The following is a 20673-nucleotide window of genomic DNA, read 5'->3' on the forward strand; positions in this document are numbered from 1 at the left end:
CAGTTTCCGAAAAAAAAAAGCAAACAAATAAGAGAATCTTGAACTGAAAACTTGGCAAGAGAGGCAGTTCTGCAAGTAAACACTTCTTTTTTATTTTATTGTTTTATATTTGGAAATCACATTGGAAATACAATAGAATATACAATTTTCTAGAAGGCAATAACTTCTTCTATGGTCAGCAGTTTGGTTTCAGACAAAATCACTCAACAAGTCATGCAGCATTACATCTTGTTGATAAAATTTCAAATGCAATTGAAAGAAAAGAAACAACACTAGGTATATTTTTGGACCTGTCCAAAGCATTTGATACTATCGATCACCACATTCTGCTAAACAAACTGTACTATTTTGGTATTAGGGGTATAGCCCATGACTGGTTCAGAAGTTACTTACAAAACAGATTTCAAGTTGTAGAAGTATCTCACTCAATGTCTGCTAAAAGAGAAATATGTTATGGAGTACCACAAGGATCGATCCTTGGACCACTATTATTTTTAATCTATGTTAATGATTTTTCGAGATGTTTAGTACACTCTGAATCTATAATGTTTGCTGACGATACCAATTTATTCTTTTGCAGTAAAAATTATGATAAACTTTTCGAAATGGCGAATGAGGAAATGACAGGAGTAACAAATTGGTTAGCAGCAAATAAGTTATCACTAAATGTAAAAAAAACAAAATACATGTTATTCAATAATACAAATAAACTTTCAAACCTCTCTTACACACTATCTATATGCAATCAACCCATTGAACGTGTCAACACTATTAGTTTTCTGGGAATTTTGCTGAGCGAAGACTTGTCATGGAAACCCCACATGCTATCTTTACTGCAAAAACTTCGCAAAAACTTTGGAGTTATCTGCAAGGTTAAGCCCTACCTAAACACCAACAATTTGATTTGCCTTTACCATTCCTTAATTGAAAGCAATCTCCGGTATTGCATAAGTGTATGGAAGCATGGTCATGTAACTGTTTTAAAAAAGCTTCAAAAGATTTGCGACAAATTTATAAAAATGATTGCAAAACATGAATCAAATCACTCTGAATCCCATAATTTCTTCACAATTGACGAACTATACACAATAGAAACTGCAAAATTTATGTTCAAACTCAAACACAATCACTTACCCCAATGCTTTAATTCGCTATTTCAACTTAATAACAATTTGCACTCAATATCAACCAGAAGCAACAATCACTTTTTCCTCCCCTACTTCTCCAAAAGCTTGACTCAACAATCCATTCAGTTTAGTGGAGTTAAAGTGTGGAACCATCTCCCGAAAACCATCACTGAAATTGAAACCTTTTCAATATTTTGCAGTAACCTGAAAAAGCACTTGCGTTTTGAAAATTAACCTCTAACAACCTATGCGGTAACTCTTTAATTATCTGACTGTATTATTGATTGTTGCACCATATCCTGGTATAGCATGCCTTTCCAAATGCCACTTTTGTAAATTTATCCTACATATCATATATTACTATATTATACATTAACATATCTTACTATACGTATATCTTATATATTACACCCGACCGGATAAGGATGATGATTACTATCTTTACTCTTTCATGAATAAGCTACTATACCGTATTGCATAATTTAATATTTGCCAGATAAGAATATATCACTAAGTTACTACCAGCTTGCATCTAACTACTCCCCTGATTATTATAAGCTATTATGTTCGTTCAGAGGATCGCTTGACTTTTCGTAAGATTATTATTTAGGTTGGTTTGGAAAAGATGCATGAAACAACTCAGACACTACATCCTTCATCGGCGCTACCAAAGAGTCTCCACCTCTCATTAGCGATACCAAAAACACTCCATCCCTCACTGACGCTATCAAAGATGATTCAACTCTTATTAGAAATACCAAAAACACGCTGCTATATCATCATGCTTGTTATGCTCTTACATGCGTAGGAAATTAATTTAAAAAACAAAGCTTTTTTAACTATTTAATCTTGATAATGAGCTGCCATATTATGTATTTGTTCTACAATATATAGGCTACTTAATATCGTTGCTGCGAACACTTTATTTCTGTATGAAATCTGTAAATAGTCCTTGTTTTGATAGTCCGTTATGTAATTTCAATATGTGTGTGTAACTGTGTATATTAGTTTGTTTTTGTGATGTTGGGTTCAGTCGTGTTCTCATTGCTTTAAGAATTGGCGCTCCAGTTGTTCCAGGAACGAGGAGGCGACTGATTCTTAACTAATTCATCAACTTATTTTAAAGTATCAGGTTTGGTGGCCGTGCTTAACTATATTTATTGATGCATATACCGCAATATTAGATCCTTTCACGCACGTCTTAAACCATTAAGGTTTTGCCACCTTTTCCTTTTGTTAGTTTTGTTACTGTATTTCTTTTTCTCAATATCATTTCTTTTGCATTCTGACAAAGAAAAATAAATTGAATTGAATTGAATTGAATTTTGAAAGCCTCTGTGGGAAATTTATTTCTCCGCATTTGGCAACACTGACAATCAGTCATTATCTTTTTTGTTTTTTCATTTTTGGATCAGAAATCAGACTTCAGAGTTACATTACAATAGGCTACGTTAAACGTTAGATGCTTAGAGCGAGAAAATGGGATGGAATGGAAGACAGATTTTGGGATGGAAAGGAATGGAAGATCTTGATGATGGGATGGAAGACAATTTTCCATCGTTAACTTTTTAACGCTTTTTTAAGACATGCAAACAGCAAATATTGCGTTGCTTTCTGAAATAATTCGATTTTCTGGTTGTATTAAACCAACGGGACTGTTGCCTGACGTGCAGTGCCGGTCTTCGGGGTGTGCAAACCGTGCGATCGCACAGGGCCCGCAATTGACTCAGAAAATGCAGTAATTTTGTCATTTCCAATGGAAAAATTCAACGAGGGAATTAGCAACAAGAAAACATAGAGACTCAACGGGTGCAACCTATTTTGTCCCCTGAACATTTCGTACCCTGAAAAGATTGAGAAAAAAAAACAGAGCCGAAGTCGCTGATTGGAGTTGCCGCAAACATTTCAAAATTTCTCTCGATCTTTTCTGGGGACAAAGTAGGTCGAAATTTGATTTTGTTACTCCAATTTCAGGTTACGAAATTGGGATACGAATTTTTTAAGGGACGAAATACGGTAGGTTGCATCCAGACTCCACGTAGAGACATAGCTTTATTTCTGAAAAATGCCAAAGAAAGCATGATCTTATCCTTTTGCTATGCGCTGCTCTCCATTCAGTGACATAAGGTGGATGGAATGATTTACAAACCACAATAATTTAACAATAAGCGGAAACTTACTGTGTCAATTTCAGTATCTGGACCTGTGTAAGTGGTTCAAAACCTTTACAGATATGCGAAACTGCCAGGAATAGCCTAACTTCTTAGAGGCTTTGCCAGTTAAGAGATCCAAATCAACCAGCTCAAGGTAAAGATAGAGCCCATGCAAAAGCTGTTTATGCCTTCACTACCTCAAATTTCCTTGGCTATTTTTTCAACCTAAACCCTCACCTTCTAGGTTTTAGCATCATTCAAACACTTCACCCTGTATTTTTTGGTCGATTTTAATGTTTTAACATCAAGGCATTTTTTGTATTCCAACTTCAATAGTTTATATAAGTTAGGATATGCTAAGAGTAGATCTCTGACGCTAATTGAAACCATTGTTTCTGAACTTTTTAGGCTACTCATAATACCTGTGGTGATGTTTTCAATTTTGAAAAGGTTTGTATAGTTTTCATAGCAAACAAGGTCATCTTTCAGACTTTTATCTCTAAAGAGAAATTGCAAATGCTTGATTGTATTTGTAACAGACATTTCTTAATGTTGCAGATAATTTCTAGGTTTTTGCAATTATACTTTTTAATATCTCCAAGTGTGACTTAATGAAATAACATCAGGTTTGTTAATAATTAAAGCATAGAGATGACTTTGGGTGACTAAGTAGCAATTAGTTCATATGGATTTTAAGATGAAACAAGCTTCTAAGAAAATCGAAAAGCAGGTCAATTTGTACGATGATACAATTGACAATACTTCTAGTGATGTCACTGAGTTGACTCAACTGCGACCAAGGGGAAGTACACCCAATGTCCAATCATATACGTCAGAATCGACCAAAGTTCCTGGTGCCAATGTTGTTTATCTTGAGCGAGAAATTATGCCAAATGATACTCTTCAATCTTTTGCTCTTTTATATGGATGTTCGGTATGTGTTTTCTTTTTTGGTTCTGTTGTCCTGCATGTTTTTTTAAATGTTTTGTACAACTCCAACATAAATGGCTTGAAAGTGAATAATTAAATTTGAAATTATGATTGTCGCTTGCTTTGAATGCACATATGTTAACGTTGAGGTACTACGCATTGTAATTAAAATGTGTTACTGTACAATACATTTAAAATCGTGCCAAATAGTGTTGCATGAAATGTGTCATGCTTTGAGATTCCCCTACAGCATGTCGGTCACGAGCAATCAATTGTCTTGCTTCAAGTTGACCAATTGACCATGCTAAAATGTCCTGATTCCTCAACGAATATTTTCACTACTGGTAATGGTTGATTTTAGAAATTTCAAAACCTAATAACAACATGTGTAATTTGTGTAGGATAGGTATATATAATTGTATATATACCGGTATTTTGTGTTAAATTTTTGTGCTATTTTACTTGATATGTGCATCAGTGCCAAGTGAGTTTGTTTTAATTTTTCAGGTCAATGACATCAAGAGAGCAAATAATTTAATTAACGAGCTTGATTTCTTTGCGTTACGTCGATTAAAAATTCCTGTAAAACGTCATGGACTTTTAACAGAGCCAGAAGAAGAACATAAAAGACGCCCCACAGCCACAACGTCCTTAATTAACATAAAAAGTGCATCCACTTCTGTGAGTTCTCACAAGGAACACCTTAAAGATTTTGAAGCTGATGAACGGGTCTCATCCAATGATGTGTATCAAAAGCAGGCTGACAGTTTTGATTCGGGAGACAGTTTAGACAGTTTACGTTTATTAACTAACGAATCTCCTGTGCATTCCAAAGATGCTGCAATTGATAACAACGATACCAGTAAATTTTTAAAGAAAGTCGATAAAGAAATAAGGACAACCGTTAGAAAAAATGACAAACTTGAAACGGAAAGAAATGAAGCTCTTGAAGAAGTCGTCTCTTCTTTAGGCTCTGTGGGATATCGTCCTTTACCTCTTCCAAGTTCCCACTCTCAAGAGTGTGATGGTTCAACATGGGGAGTGAAATGGTGGACCTTGATGCTTTGCTTTGTAGTTGTTATGGTTGTTGTTATTTTTGTAATAATTGAAATGTACATACAGCATAAAAAAGAATCTACATGACCACCAACTTTTACTGACGTTTGCATTTACCTTTTCACAGTGATTGTTCTGAGTGTGATTTTCGATTCCATGCTTTTACGTCGTTTGTTGTCTTTGTAGTACAATCACTGAAGGTACGGTCTACTGGGTCTGCTACTATTCGGTGAGTCCGATTCGGTGAGAGCCTTCTCGGTGAGAGCCCTATTCGGTGATTTTTTTGAATTTTTTTTTGAAAATTATCGGGTACCGTAGCCTAATTATCATTGCCGCATTTACATCGTTTTAACGTCGCTAAACGTTGAAATAAGACCCTAACCCCTAACGCTAACCCCTAATCCTTAACCCCTAACCTTTACCCCCTAACTCCTAACCCTTAACCCCGGCCCTTACCCTATAACGGCAATGATAATTAGGCTACAGTACCCAATAATTTAAAAAAAATCACCGAATAGGGCTCTCACCGAAAAAGGCTCTCACCGAATAGGGAACTCACCGAAACGGGCCATTCCACGATCTACTACACCACTATTTTTTCCGTAATACCATTTCTTTTCGTAGTTTTCTGGACTATGGTGATTGGTGATGGACATGCTGAAACGCAGAAAGTGATGTAGGATGTCCTTATTTAAAAAAAATACATGCAATAAATTTCATGGTCATTTTACCGTAAATCAGTAGATGATAATTAATTTGTAATATTTTGACATGTCTAAATTAAGCATTACCTTTATTGCCCTTGTTCTAATGTTCAGTTAATGTAGGTATATATTTAAACTATTTATTGTAATGTTTAAATGTGCAATAATCTCTTGAAAATTATTCTTTCAGTTCCAGTTAATCTATCCTTTGCTGTGGAGGGATGATTTGTTGTTTTAAACTGCCTGACAAAACACCACATGTGCCATGTTAGGAGAATAGTTGTTACAAATTACAAGTGGCATTTTATTGTTTTAGAAAATGATAGAGGACTTTGAGTTCTCAAGTTTATTCAATTGGGACACGATGCAACCATAGTGCTGTACTTGTCCAATTTATTTTTTGATCCGTTTTACTTTTGTTTCTCCAACTGCTCTCCAAAAAATTGTGTGTTGATTCGAATTGATGTGAAGTTGCTTTTGATTCGCCTATTACTCAACTAGTCAACTCACTTTTGACTGATTTTGCCTGTTTGAGTATTTGTCTCAACATAATAGATTTATTTTTGGCCATTTTCCATAACTTGAATACGAATACGGAACTGAGTCGTTTTAAGTGTTTTATTCCACCAGTATTTCGTTTGGTCAAGTTCAGTTTTATTATTAGTCAAACAATATCATAATTCACAACAGTATAACAATGCCATGAAACTGCTGACCAGACATTTACTGTAATTTCTACTCTTTTCCACTGCTAACGAGCATTGGTCAACGTTTTTTTTCCTCGTAAGTGTTGTGAGAAAACTATTTCAATGCGGTTTCTGCTTCGGAGCGGTCATTTTATTGAAATTCGTTGTTTCGGTTTTTGCTGCAAACAGTTTGATGACATACAATGTATAGTAATACAGTTAGTATGCATCTGCATCTGTTACAACCTTCAGTAGCAGTAGGTTGTCAAGTACTTGTCGAGCTTTTTTCTACCATTTTCATTTGTTGCTTTTCTTTGCAATGCTGCCTTTTTTTTGGTTTGGTAGTTGGGTAGAGATTCGGTTTTTCCAATTTTTAAACGCATTAAAGTACAGTATGCTATTCATTTTTGAGACACAATATTTTTTCAAAATAGAGTTTTGTGTCTTTATGATTCGCAATAACTTTTGACATTTTGAAAAATATTACTTTCCATAAAAAAATGGTATGAAACAGGTGATCGGTTGGAAGAGCAAGCTGTTTTAGATAATCTACAAAGACAAATTGTCTATAGCTCTCTTGCCTTCGCCTTTTGCTTGTTGCAACTATCTTGTAAATCTCATGTACTATAATACCTGAAGAGAGTAATTAATCTTCCCAGTGTTGCACTTTGTTGCAGTTCAATGTTCCATTTTCATTTTTTTGACAACTTTTGGTCAAAAAAAAGTATGGTTCAAACTTTATAATGTTTATCTGAACCTTATCCCAAAGTATTGTTTTGCTAACAACATCTTTTTTTCTCAGAAAAAGATGTGAAATAGTTAGATTATAATATTAAAAAACACAAATTTAATAAGGTTTTTCAACGTACTGTATTAACATTAAAGTTGCAAATTTTTTATGTCCCCAACTTACAGTCACTTAAAGACCAGTTGTTTCAGTTTTGTCAAGGTTGTTTAATTTCTGCCAATTGAGTTTGATGCTTGAGAAGTGCAGAAAAACGTGTCATTCTATTTTTCTTAACGTTTCATTCACCAAATCAATATGCATCTTCATAGTTAACGACAGCTTACATCCAATTATGTTTCTCCCAGTCTCCCAATACTATATGTGCATTATTAGACTCTTTACGTGTTTCCCTTCAGATTATATTTTTTGGCGCTAGGTTAGCTTTAGGGTGATGAGTGTGTGTTGGGGTTGAAGGAACTTGTAACACGGTTACGGTAACACGATGGTGTAATTTTTTATTTAGTCGGTTTCAAATAAATTGAAACACATTGTTTAGTTCTTGTTGAGACGTGTCTTTAAACGATCTGCTGGCGTATTAACAACGTTAAAGTTGGTACCGCAAGGCTTGTGCGACACGAACGCAATGAAGAGTCAAGATAAGATACAAGTACTTTGTATGCGGTTAACAGTATCCTATGGTCTTTATCAGTGTCGAATCGCATAGTCTCCTACGTTAAATTTATACCTGACCTACATCATTGTTTCGTTTGTATTCTGTAGTTTAACAACGCAACTCGTGTTAAGGAAATTGTTCCACAGTGGATAGTTGCGTACAAACACTGTGGTACCGTGAGTTGTCTGAACAACACCGAATGTTATTTTAAACTAATTTATCAATCCCCCGTGTGATTTGATGAAACACGTACCTTCATCGATATGGTATAAAATTCGAGTCAGTTTGAACCAGTGTTGTAAAGTTGGCAGAATCACAATCCAACAGTAGTAGTAGGCCTATGTCAGTGGCGTAGCCAAGGGGGGGGTTTTGGGGGTTACAACCCCCCCCTTTGGCACGCGTGTGACGTCACGATATTGAGAATGATGCTTTCAGTCTAAAAAAAAATTGCCTAATTTTAAACAAAATTGCATTAAAAGAGCGAGTTTTGCCAATATCAAACATTCAAACATCTCAGCCAGGAATTAGCAACAAGAAAACACAGAGACTTAGTTTTTTTTCCGAAAAATGCCGAAGAAAACATGATCTTATCCTTTTGCTATGCTACCGGACAGCACCATTTTACAGGAATATTCGTACCCACATTTTTGTTGAAAATGCTCTCAGAATGCACCAAATTCAAAGTAATATTTCAAAAATTTCTGGGAGAGGCCCCCCAGACCCCCCGCCGTTGGGTGGTCAAACCCCCCCCCTTTCAAAATTTCTGGCTACGCTACTGGCCTATGTTATTTGCAATTTTCTGTGACTTCATATGAGCCATTTTCTTTACCCAAATACAAAATTTCAACTTTTTACTTTTACAAAAGTTTTATTTGCACTCATCAGCTAACAAAGGCCAACACCAACCAAAATCTGTTAACCAGGACTACTTGAATGATCCATAGTCTCTGCAACTACGTGAAACTGTTAGAATTAAGCTTCAAAAGAAGGTTTTTCATGTTTGAAGATTAGTATTTTTTCTATGAATAATAATACAAAAGAAAAATTTCGCTTTAAAGCAAACTTTAAATCCCTAAAGAGCAAAAGGTTTATTTTTGTCATTTTCGTGATGCAACTCAATTTACATTGCAAGTGCGCTGTTTTAACCGTTTCTTGGTTTATTACCTGTGAGAACCAACATTGAATTTGTATTAGTGATTTCGGTTCACATGGCCATATTTTTCTCCGTAATTAGCTTGCCTTACACTGTATGATAACTTTTCATCTTGAACGCTATGACAGCGTATATGTGGGCATGATGCAAAGCATTTTTATTATTGTTCCAAATTTGTTCAGTTATTATTTAGTCACTCAGGTACCAAATGAAGTCTTCACCTAAGATTATTCAATTATTTTTATAAACTGCATAGCTCGCTTACATAACTTTCATGGGCCGGAATGGCGTTCTACTTCATTTTGTTATATGATTGAATAAATATCAGACAAGCGAGGGAGTAAAATTTACGCTTTCCCATTGTTTCTGCATACATGTTCTTCAAAGTGATGCACGGTCCGTCGCAACTTTTTACGAGTGAATAACACAATTTACAATTTTCTTCACATCAGTTTTTAAATGAAAAACAAGGCCCACGTTACAGATTACCATTAAATTTGATATAAGCATTGTTTGCATTGCAAAATCGGAAGACAAAGATACATCCGTAACATTGCCACTGCGTTTTATTTAACATGTGATATTCCTTGTTAGATTGCGCTGCCAGAAATAACACATTTTGATTTGGTCTTGCTTATTCATCCATGACTGTGGTGAATTCACATCCATCTGCTGTACTTATGTTGATTCAACGTATTAGAACGTATTTTATCACTAGGGTTCCTTGTCGTGTTATGTGAATTGTTTTCTAGGTATTTGAAAATGAAATTTTCAGGTCGTTTTGTGTGATTTTTACTGCGGTTAGGTTTTAAAAATGGCAATAAATGAATTGGTTTTGGTGAGCGTTCTCTTGATATTGACTGATGTTTTAAGTGCAGTGAATCACAATCGGTCCACCGCATAAAGGAATGCAACAATAATTTTCCAAAGATTTCAACCAAAGAACCAGCCCTTGCAACCAGAGTTGGACCAATCACACAGTTTCCAGTTCAACAAAAGTAGGCTACTGATATCATGCGTGCAACTTACCAAATGTAATTGTAATTTGGATCAATTTTTTTTGAAATTACAATTACACGAAAACAAAAACTTTCAATTAATATTACTTGAAAATGTGTAATTAGTTACATTCCATTGTTATTGATGCGACAGACTCAAATGGCAAGCTATGTAAGTGCAGCCTGATTCAACATTTTAAATCTTGAGACTCTTTTTCCATACAATGCAGTCTCCCGACAGATGAGCTAAACGAAAAGACTTCACAAAGCCAGTCAATCACTTATGCAGCAGCTCGTATTTTAATGCTAAATCGTCGTATTGTCTGAATGCTCTTAATAAAGAAATAAAAGAGCGATGCACATTCAGTCTAAAACCGGGTAGTGGTGGCCCTGTCCGTATCAAGCACAGTGTAGATGTAGAACATCTTGGATTCTTGGTCCATGGAGATATCACCATCTAGGCGTGCGTATATCATTACCAGCTTTAAGCTTCAGATGATTGTCCGTTACTCCGTTTGGTGTCTCTAATGTTAGGCCTACAAGGTCATCAAACATCGTAGTACGAGGACTTTCAGAATTAATCGTTTTGTATTCGCTCGATAAACTCTATTTCCAGAAATTATTAGGCTAAATGAAACCTGCTTTTACATTTTAAAACATAGACCACGCTCAATTATTTTTGTTTTTATCCAGACTCCCTTGCATCGAGCAACACCTAAGCTTAGTGTGACAGTGTGTGGCCTTAATATTTTGGACCCGTTGATGTTTTTGTTCTTTCTTTTTGAAAACCGCTATGTATGAGCTGTTATCCAACCTGTCTTCTTCCTAACTTTCGACTCAAGTTCCACGTGTGTTGAGTGAAGATTGATTGTATATTGTTAACAAGAAGACGGGTTCAATTGTGATGTGGAATAGTCACTTCACACTCTTAATCACGTCCGTCCGTTAGATTCACACATCGCAAAAGAAAGACGAAACACGTTTGGAAAACACAAGTCAGTAAATAGAGAAAGAATGACGAGAGATTGTCGCTCAAGCGTGACAGTGCATCGCAATGATGACGTCACGATTGCGCGGCAATCTATGTCACAATACGGATAATAAGTTTTTTAAACATGGGCCGCATTTTGCTATTTGTGAGCCTTGGCGGTCCGCATTACAGTTTTCACTTATTTTTGTCATTAAAATTCGGCCTTAGCTTCAAGATTGTAGCCTATATTATAGAGAAGGCAGTCATGAAACGTTTTCAGTTTTACAATCAACCCCTCTTAATTGGCCCAAGTTTAAGCGGACCACCCGTTTAATTGGACCATTTTTCGCTGGTTCCAAACCTAAACTAATTTTTCCGTGCAATTTTTCTCACTTTAATCGGATCATATTTTGCTCAAACGGATCACCCGCCCACTAAAAATAGGCATTGTAGGCCTAGTTAACGTTTTTTACTACATGTGTTTGGCGAGATTACATTTCTTTTAAAAAATAATCATTTTATTTGGAATTTTTCTGCAATCACTTGCTAATTTTCGTTTCTTTTGGTGCTGCCATTTCTGGTGACTCGCGGTAAAAGTTTTTCTTTGCTTAATTTTGTTTAGTAGCGGTAGCCTAAAAACAGTTGTGAAGCACTGTTTCCACGACTGGCTTTGTCTAGTGCTGAAACTGAGAAGTGCAACAAATTTGAGCTCAAGCTTCTTGTGCGCGCCATGTTCAATTATATTTTCAAAATTTGCTGCCGGCGAATAAAAACTGAATCACGGCCCCCAATTAATCTGCGGGCCGTAGTTTGGACGCCACTGTTTTATAGGATACTTAGTTAAGTTAGAGTAGATAAGAGAGATGTAACACATTATTTTCAAAAAACCTATAGCTATTAGGCTATACTGTATATCGAAGTCCTGCTTAAACCTTCATCTACTGCTACCATCAAACGCTTAGGAGCACTAGGCTAATTTAAACGCAGTCTCGCATGCATTTTCATTCCTTCTGATAGCTCAGTTGGTAAAACGCCCGACTGTGGTCAAAGAAACATGAAGATAAAACTGCTTTCGGGTTGTGCGCTTGAGCAACGCATCAGCCTATAAGGATTTCTCTCTCTTCACCTGCACCTAGTAGATAAAAGAATTTACTGACAAGATCACTTCAACCATCACTCGACAGTTTAATTGTCGGAAACATCAGGCCTACGTGTTTGAAATGTGCAAGTTATTTGGTAAACGTTGCACAAGGTCCAATAGGCCTACTGACACGGAGACAACAAGATCACCATATGGTCTAGCCTACTCATAGTTAGACCCACAGAAATGACAAATTTTCATTTAAAGTAGAAAAATTTAAAACAGAAAGGAGGCCTACAACTTTTCTGAACTTTAAACAATAACTTACACCAAAAAGAAAACAAACATGACACAACATGACATTGCGCATCGTAAATTATAAGAAAAGATCAGTCAAATTTTTGGCTAAACACTAATTGCATGTCAACTAACAAGTTGGTTTCCATAACAAATCACTTACGATCGGGGTCCATGTAAGGCTATTTTGCTCTTTAGGCAAGCTTTAACTTCTGCGCCCTTTTGCTCAAGTTTTAAACAATGAAAGTTGTGATTTTTTTGATTTTGATAACTCTGGCTATACTGTTGATTAAATTACTGCACAGTAGCCTACTATTAAATAGATCTGTGTTGTCGAAGTCCGAGGGATTTTGGTGTGTCCGGGGTCGGATTCGTATATTTTTCGCCAGATTTTACAAGTCGGATTCAGAAGGGTTTTGACATGTCGGGGTCGGCTAGTTATAACCGAGGAGTCTCTGGTATTAAGCAACAATTCAAAACTAGGCTAAATGCCGGCCACAATTTATGCAATGAATACGCTTACGTCAAAATAGATGCAAAAGTTGGGGATGCAAGGGGTGTGATTGCACATCAAAGTTTTAAATAGCTGACCGTCTTTTACAAAACACTCAGTGTGCGCCCGCACAAAGTCAAGCAACGCATTTTAGAACTGATCTTCCTTCAGTGGCACTTACTGGATGGAATAGTTTTCTGTCAATAACACTTCGACAACAACAATCGGAAACTTCACTCTACCAATCTCGGTAGTCGGCGCTGCGTCATTGGTTCAAAGCCTCTACAAGTAGGTGAAACTGTTAGGAATAACCTATCAGAGGCTTTGTCAGTCCGAAAGTGAAGATATAAAACCAATCAATTATTGACAGGCTAGGCTACCTAGTTTTTCTTTTTTAAATAATAATTGTTTATTTGGTCCCTCTAGCCTACAACAGAGGGTTTTTAAAATTTTTGGCTGCGCCCCCTTGACGTCACTAGTAAAACTTTGTGCCCCTTTATTCTCGTTTAAGTTATGAATTTAAAGTCAAAGTATGTAAATTTGACATGTTTTGGGTTTTAAAACAAGCTTTATTTCCATCATAGCCTACATAAATTATTAGCCGAGCTCTTTTTTCGAAGCCAGCAGTTTAATCTGTGGCTTAGTATAAAGACAATACACATGGCATGTCAAGGTCACAGTTAAGTTTGTTTCGTGCCTCCCCTCGGATAATCTTCACACTCCCAAAGAGGGGGCGCCCCTCAATTTGAGTACAACTACTAGAGTCTTTTAGCGACAGGACTCATTTGTAATTTTGTACCGTATCAGATTTAGAAGGTCATGACATTATTACCCAACTCATTCTCACTGCATTATTTAAGAAAAAATCCAATCGTTACCGTTTTTACATTCTTCAGTATGGCCCAATCTGGAATCGATCCCAAATCTATCAGCACCATTTAGAGCCGAAGGCGATAACCACTTGGCCTCTGAGCTGGTAGGTCTCTGTTTAATTTATTCGATGCACATTTTTTTTTCGTTTTCAAAAGAATAGCTAACATTGTAGGCCTGTATTTTACCCCAAAGGTGACTTTCACTTTTTAAACTTTGTTTCCACGAGGAAGTAAATTATAACTTTTTCTTAAACCAGCCCGAACACCAATCAATGGCTGCTCAGAGGACAACAAAACTGCCTTAATCTGCAACATTTATTTAAATTATAGTTACAAACGTTAATTGGACTGTTGCTCGGAGCTACTGGCGCCTTTCACAACGCATCATGTTGTTACTGATGTGAATGCAATTTCATAGAAGTGACACAGCTTTTTGTTTTTTTATGAACAGCCTTGATAGAACATGAATGGGAATAAACCAAAGCTATGGTATAGCAGTGACGAAAACGACGAAGGTGCTGGTTGTGTTGATCCAAGATCTCGCCTTTCTTTTGGATGTGAAGATGACAAGTAAAAGTAGCTTAGGCTATAATCATTTATTAGCTTTTGTTTGATCAATTTTTATTTGTTTACGAGGTATGTTGATAGCTCACTCGATAAACAACTTCGCTTGTCTTGCTCCAATATAGAATTTAAATGCAATGCATGCAAGAACTTCATTTTTATAGGTAGCTTAATGTTGTGCTGGTTTAGGAATAGAATGTCACTGTTTAGTTTAATTGTGTGTAAGAGAGGAATTTTTATTGTGTATCTAACAAAAACATTGGAAAAACAAAGTATAAATGTAGCTAGCCTACGAAAGGTTTTTAGGTGATTTGTAGGCTAATTGCATTTGATATACTTCGCTCTGCTTGACTTTTTTGCTTGGCATTGAACACTTCTTTGGTGTTAATAAAATTTATTGTTGAAATGTTTAAATGCTTGGAAACAATTTATCTACTATAGTCTAGTGGCTAACCAATATTCACACGTTTTCGTCTTCTATAAGGCCTACTGGAAAATCTCCATAGAAAATCTGACACTTTTTTAACTCCGCACTATGCAGTCTTAATCTGCACTGCGCAGTAGTTTATTAGGCTACTGTGCATAGTAGCTTAGCTTGCGTTTTTCCAAACTTTTGTAACAAGGTCAAATTTCTGTTGCAGCGAATCTGATCGAAACCCTCTCGTATCGACTGCACCCAAAAGACTGCCGAGCTTTGTGGAAATGGTCGTCGAAGCTATAAAATCAAATGCAGATAAAAAAGGGACAAGCCTACAATTCATTAAAGCTTTCTGCAAAGATAATTATTCTGTCGGTGACGTAAGTGGCGTGAAATTGTAGCATACAGATCTCACCTTCATTAAACAACAGTTGTCTCCCGGAAAATTTTTACAGATATATTTTTGTTTTGGTCACTCTTTTGGCATTTTTGGCGCAATAATGCTTTTTTTTTATCAAGATGCACACTTTGTAGGTTATGTAACTATGGGTCGTTTCGTGTGAAACCAAATTCGTCAAATTAAAATTAGACTATTTGAGTAGAAGGTTTGGTTTGAATTTAAGTCACCGTACTATTTCACAACCACATTTATTTATGACCACAGAAGGATATCAATGATGTGAGCAGTGTATACTTTGGAAGATTGCATTATTTTGTTAGTTTTTCTTTTTTCTTTTGTGGGACATAAAAGCGTTTTACTCCCTTCACAGATAGCGCAGCGGATACAGCGCTCGCTTTTTAACCATAAAATCCTGGTTCGACAACCGGTTTCAGCTAGTTGTTAAAAAACACCGCTCACCTCTACCCAGAGTGTAGCCTAATAAATTGGGTGGGCTTAGTTGCTGAAGGTATAAGGTGGCCGAGGGAAAGGAACTGGCAACCCTACTCTCGTTACTGCCGGATGCGTAGTACAATGAGAATCTTATCTTCTCATCCCCCGATGCTTGGATTAAAAATGAGTTTCACCTTTTTTAATCCATTCATCCACTTTCCAAAACTATGCATGCCCAACATCGGTGGTTAGATGAATAAAATGTAATTGAGCGAGCAAAGCGAGAGACACTATTGCAACAATAGAAAAAAAATTGTATTAAAAGTTACCGGTTCATGCAAAATTATAAGCCGAAAAACGCTGCTCGAACTAAATATGCATGGACCCCTAATAAGAGGTGGGCCACCAACCGGAGGTTTGGGAAGCAGTAACTACGGCCTTGCATGATTTAAGCTATTGATTGTCGAGCATTTGTAACAGCTTTTCTTAAACCGTCAAAAAACATTAAACATATCAAAGTAAGTGGCCCCCCCCCAAACGTCGGTGCCCCTCCCTCTGCCGGGAAGAGGACCCGGAGAGCGGTTAACACGGTTCTAAGCTTAGTAATAGTTGTATGCTGTAGAAGTAAATCTTTGATAATCTTTTTGGGGAAATGAATCGATATACGTATTAATATAAGGCTGCTCTAGGAGGTAGTTTGAAATGAACTGGTTAGTTCGTTGGGCTTGCAGTCGTGAGCCTGCATGTTCGACTCCAGCCACCCGCACTTGCTGTTGTTTCTCTGGACAAGAAACTTTACAATAATTGCCTCTACGCAGTGATCGATTTCGAGTAATGGGTAGTACCAAAGTTAAGTCATAAGTAGAGTAGACAATCGGAAACAGACATTGCCGCCGGCTGCAGCGTGGGTCAGGTGTACGTCGGAAGGCGTACACCGATGCATAGCGCTCAAGTCCGCTTTCCCGCAATGCAGGATAAAGATATGAAAAACAAACAAACAAACAACTATTTTCAAACTTCAGAAGAAAGAGTTACTTAAGTTTTCAATTATTGAAACCAAAAAAATCTAATAAAAACAAATAAAATTTCATCAAAACAAAACGATGCGTCAATGTTACAGCTTTTTTTTAAGCGTTTTTGGTTTTAACATTCGTAAGCATTCTATAAGCTCGGGCATTTTGAGATTCTTGTGCGTTTCTTTTCAGTTTCAAGCACTAGCACAATTTCATGGATCTTGAAGCAAAGTTTTTTTACTTCTCTCAATATGGCCTCAAATGCCATTGCTTACACTACAATGTCACGACATAGAATATAATGGATAAAGTCTTTTAGTTTCTGCCAATCAATTTTACATTTTATATGACTGGTAGGCTAAGGCCACACTTTTTATTGTGTTTATAAAATACTTTGTAAAACCATCCCATATCACCAAATGTACGTAGCCTGCATAGATGTCTGTGCAGTTGCATTTTCTGACACGTTAGACATGATTATACCTTGCAGGCTGCAATAAAACGTCGTTTAAAGCCTGCGATTGAAAAATGCTTGAGTGAAAACAGAATTGCACGCCCCAAACCCAAGAAAGGAGCAAAGGAAGCGATAGGTGAGAAAGGAAAACAGATTTAAGGTTAACCCAGCTGTCGTCATAGACGTTGCAATATTTTTGACTTTGCACCCGTGTCGACAGTAGGCTTGTCTTCAAGTTTCTTGGTAAACACTTGCAAGTACAGTAGGCCTATTTGTCTTTTTAAAAATACGTTTTACTTACCTGTCACAAACGATAATACAAATGGGCGTCGACAGCGGGACTTAGAACATGAAAAAGTGTAAGCGGGACCTCCTGGATTTTAAATCGAAACGTCGTGTTTACGTGCAATAGAACGTGGTTAGGATGCTTTCCCCCAGATATGCTTGCTTCATAATTGTCAAGAAAGGCTGAACGACCATATTGTACGCATCACAAACACAATTTTCTACAACTTAAAAAAAACGACATGTGGATTGCAGGTTTGCTTGTGGTAAATGTTCTTGCATCTCTTTCACTTTGCTACCCCTCTCTCAGGACAACGCTCATAAAAATAAGTAAAATAGCACGAGACGTTTGTAAAAACTGCTCAAAATTGTTTATGCATAAAAGCATGTAACCCCTTTCTAACAATAATCATGTGTAGCCTGTATTCTCAAGATGGTCCTGCTGCGCTCCGACAAACACTTTGCCACAGTCATTGCATCGTGACCTTGTTTTTGGGTACTCTACATCTACTAGCCTAGCTAATCGATAGATCTTAAATGGAATCTTATCGAGGCCGATTTAATTCTTAAAAAACCGTATCTCTGCCATTGTGTTTCTGATGTCTGCATAGGATATTGTGCGCGCAAATACTTTGTCAACAATCTGTTGATAGAAATAAGCATAAGAGTTAAATTATGTTGTTATCACAGGGATCACAGGGAGGTTTATATTAGCTGTTGAAGCAAAACACCCTGCTACTGTGAAGAACAAAACCCAACCAGCAAGCCAAAAACAGCAACAAACTTCCGCAAAAGTACAAAAGGGAGCGAAAAGCGTGAAAGAAAAATCATTGACAGTTAAAGTTTGTTGGATGTGTTGTCATTGTTGGTAGAAAAAAATTTATTGATTAAAAGTAATGTACAAATAGGCTATGCCTTAAAATTCTTTACCGTAGGCTACATTAAAACTTAGCTACAAACTACTGTATATCTTCCTTCACTCTTTCAGTGTTAAACTACTATCACAGATTGTTTATTGTTGATTTCGATATGTGACTGTAAAATTCTTCCAGTTAGCGCAATCAAAAGTGAAGCAAGCTCGATTGTCGCTGGCTGTGCAAAAAGAAAAATCTGCTTTCAAAACTCGAAGTGCAAAATCGAAACTCACTCTTGCCGCAAGAAAGGTTAGTGTACGTATCTTACATGTGGATTACTCAACTACCAGAAATGAATGATCGTGTACTTATAATTAAAAGTTAACATTTGCTATCAAGTGCTATAAAGATATTAAATATTTTCGCAATTCAACCACTTACAGGTCTCGTGACCCAAACGACGGACTCAGCCTTAATTTGCGAATCCTGTTGCAGATTACGAATCAGATACTGTCCACAGCTCTACAATTTTTATTGAGTAGTCTCTTCATTTACCTTAATAAATTATATTCCAGTTTCCTGTGGTGAGTGTCACTGTCAATACAGCGAAGCAAAGAGAAGACAAGTCCAGGCTCGCAGGTAAAATTTTTCTTTGTGTTTATCGACAAAGTCCTTGCAGACATATCTAGACTGTGAAATCTGTGTAAAATTTAGAAATCTGCGAGTCCTTACCCAAGAAGCTAAGCTACAAGTAAAATTTTTGGTAACATGCAGTTAAAATAAAGAACAATGTTTGAGACTATTATAGGCCTACTACCGTTGGCACCATTGCCATACATGAGCATATCTAACACTAAAAAAAGGGGATAGAGGAAATTACCCCTGACAAACTTCATGTAAAAATAGGTACTTCAGGTTGATTGTGATATTTTGCTTTAGAATGTGGTTAGTGCCTCTCTCTGGTTACGTTTATTTTTGACCTAAATCTTCAGTTTCTTAAGTGTTTCTACTATAGCCTACAGTATTGCGATGCCCTTTTAAGCAGGGGCGCCAGAACGGTTTTTGACTGGGGGGGCAGGATTATGAAAAAAGGGCACTTTTGTTGCTGAAAGGCCAATTTTTTTTTAATTTAGGCGTAGGCTATAGGCGTATATTTATTTAGGCGTAAGCTATAACTACCTACGGTAATATAGAATTTTGTGTCTTGAATATTATTTTGGGGCAGAAATGAAAGATTGTAATTAGGCTAAAAGCGAATACCGTAGCTGAAATTGTTATATCGTATTGAAAAATGTGCAGTAGCTTACATAGGCTAACCTTAAAAGGGCAGTGTTTCTCCCCCTGCCCCCCCATCCACAGAAAAATTAAGAGCAGGGGGGGCATCCGCCCCCCCTTCCCCCCGCTTCCGGCGCCCCAGCTTTTAAGTACATTATTTAGAAAATTAAACTGCAATAGTTAAACATAAGATAAGGAAATCATTGATCGTTCTTGTTTAAATGTCAGATGAACCACCGCATGCAGCAACTTCAAGGAAGCCAACAAAGTCACCCAAGAAAGCTTTGAAAGAGAATACGACTCAAGGGAAACAGGATAAGGAAGTGGTAAAGCGGAAAGTAGTCAAAGAGAGCGACAAAAAAGCCACTAAAGTCACAAAACAGAAAACTTCAGCAACAACTAAAACATCTCAAGCTTCAAAAGCAAAGTCAGCATCGAAAGCTAAAGGAAGACCCAAAAAAAAGTAGTCGTGATTTTATAACAGCTCCTTTGGAGTCACTGGACTATTTATTATGAGTGATTTGCTATATTGTTTTTGTCTGCTTCGAATGTGCTTTTATCGTTGCTTTTTGATTATTCTTTTCCTGAAGGAAAAAGCGTAGCCAACAAAGTCCATTTCTACCAAGCAAATAAACACGTGTTTACATTCATTTAACGTCTTTAGACGTGTGTTTTTCGTCATAGCCTACTGAAGAGGCAGCAATTCAGGCAACATCTCCCAATCGTCGTTTCCCAGACGTAAGTTTAGACATCTTCAGACGTTAAATCTGCCTTAGTAAGTTAAAGATTCACACTCTCAATCTAGTTTGTGAATCAGTTCCCATTTTTAAATAATTGAAATCAACTTAAACAAATTATTGCGACGACAGTTTATTTAACCAAGGTCAATGCATAGACCAGTCAGGCCCGGATTTAGGGGGGGGCAGAGGGGGCAGTTGCCCCGGGCCCCCCGACTTTTGAAGGGTCCCCCTATGCGGAAAAAAATGTGATTTTGTGTTATTTTTTCCCTTTTGGCCTTTAAAGTTTCTGCAAAATGGTGTGCAGTACTGGACTGATGC

At 36.8% G+C, this 20673-nt stretch overlaps 2 protein-coding genes across 2 annotated transcripts; both read left to right on the plus strand.

The window, feature by feature from the left end:
- The first annotated feature begins 3965 nt into the window (after positions 1 to 3965).
- Positions 3966 to 5465, plus strand: LOC145774436 (lysM and putative peptidoglycan-binding domain-containing protein 3-like). Its single transcript, XM_082585687.1, has 2 exons — positions 3966 to 4214; positions 4718 to 5465. Exons 1-2 carry the CDS (start codon positions 3966 to 3968, stop codon positions 5351 to 5353), a joined length of 885 nt encoding a protein of 294 aa, XP_082441813.1. The 3' UTR covers positions 5354 to 5465.
- Positions 5466 to 14383: 8918 nt separating this feature from the next.
- On the plus strand, positions 14384 to 20216 carry LOC145774437 (uncharacterized). The gene is made up of 7 exons (XM_082585688.1): positions 14384 to 14490; positions 15126 to 15282; positions 17238 to 17337; positions 18177 to 18328; positions 18539 to 18649; positions 18916 to 18979; positions 19844 to 20216. The coding sequence occupies exons 1-7, from the start codon at positions 14384 to 14386 to the stop codon at positions 20080 to 20082; spliced, it is 930 nt and encodes a 309-aa protein (XP_082441814.1). The 3' UTR covers positions 20083 to 20216.
- Positions 20217 to 20673: the final 457 nt, after the last annotated feature.

Source organism: Aplidium turbinatum, chromosome 7 (assembly GCF_918807975.1).
Source record: "Aplidium turbinatum chromosome 7, kaAplTurb1.1, whole genome shotgun sequence".
Lineage (NCBI taxonomy): Eukaryota > Metazoa > Chordata > Ascidiacea > Aplousobranchia > Polyclinidae > Aplidium > Aplidium turbinatum.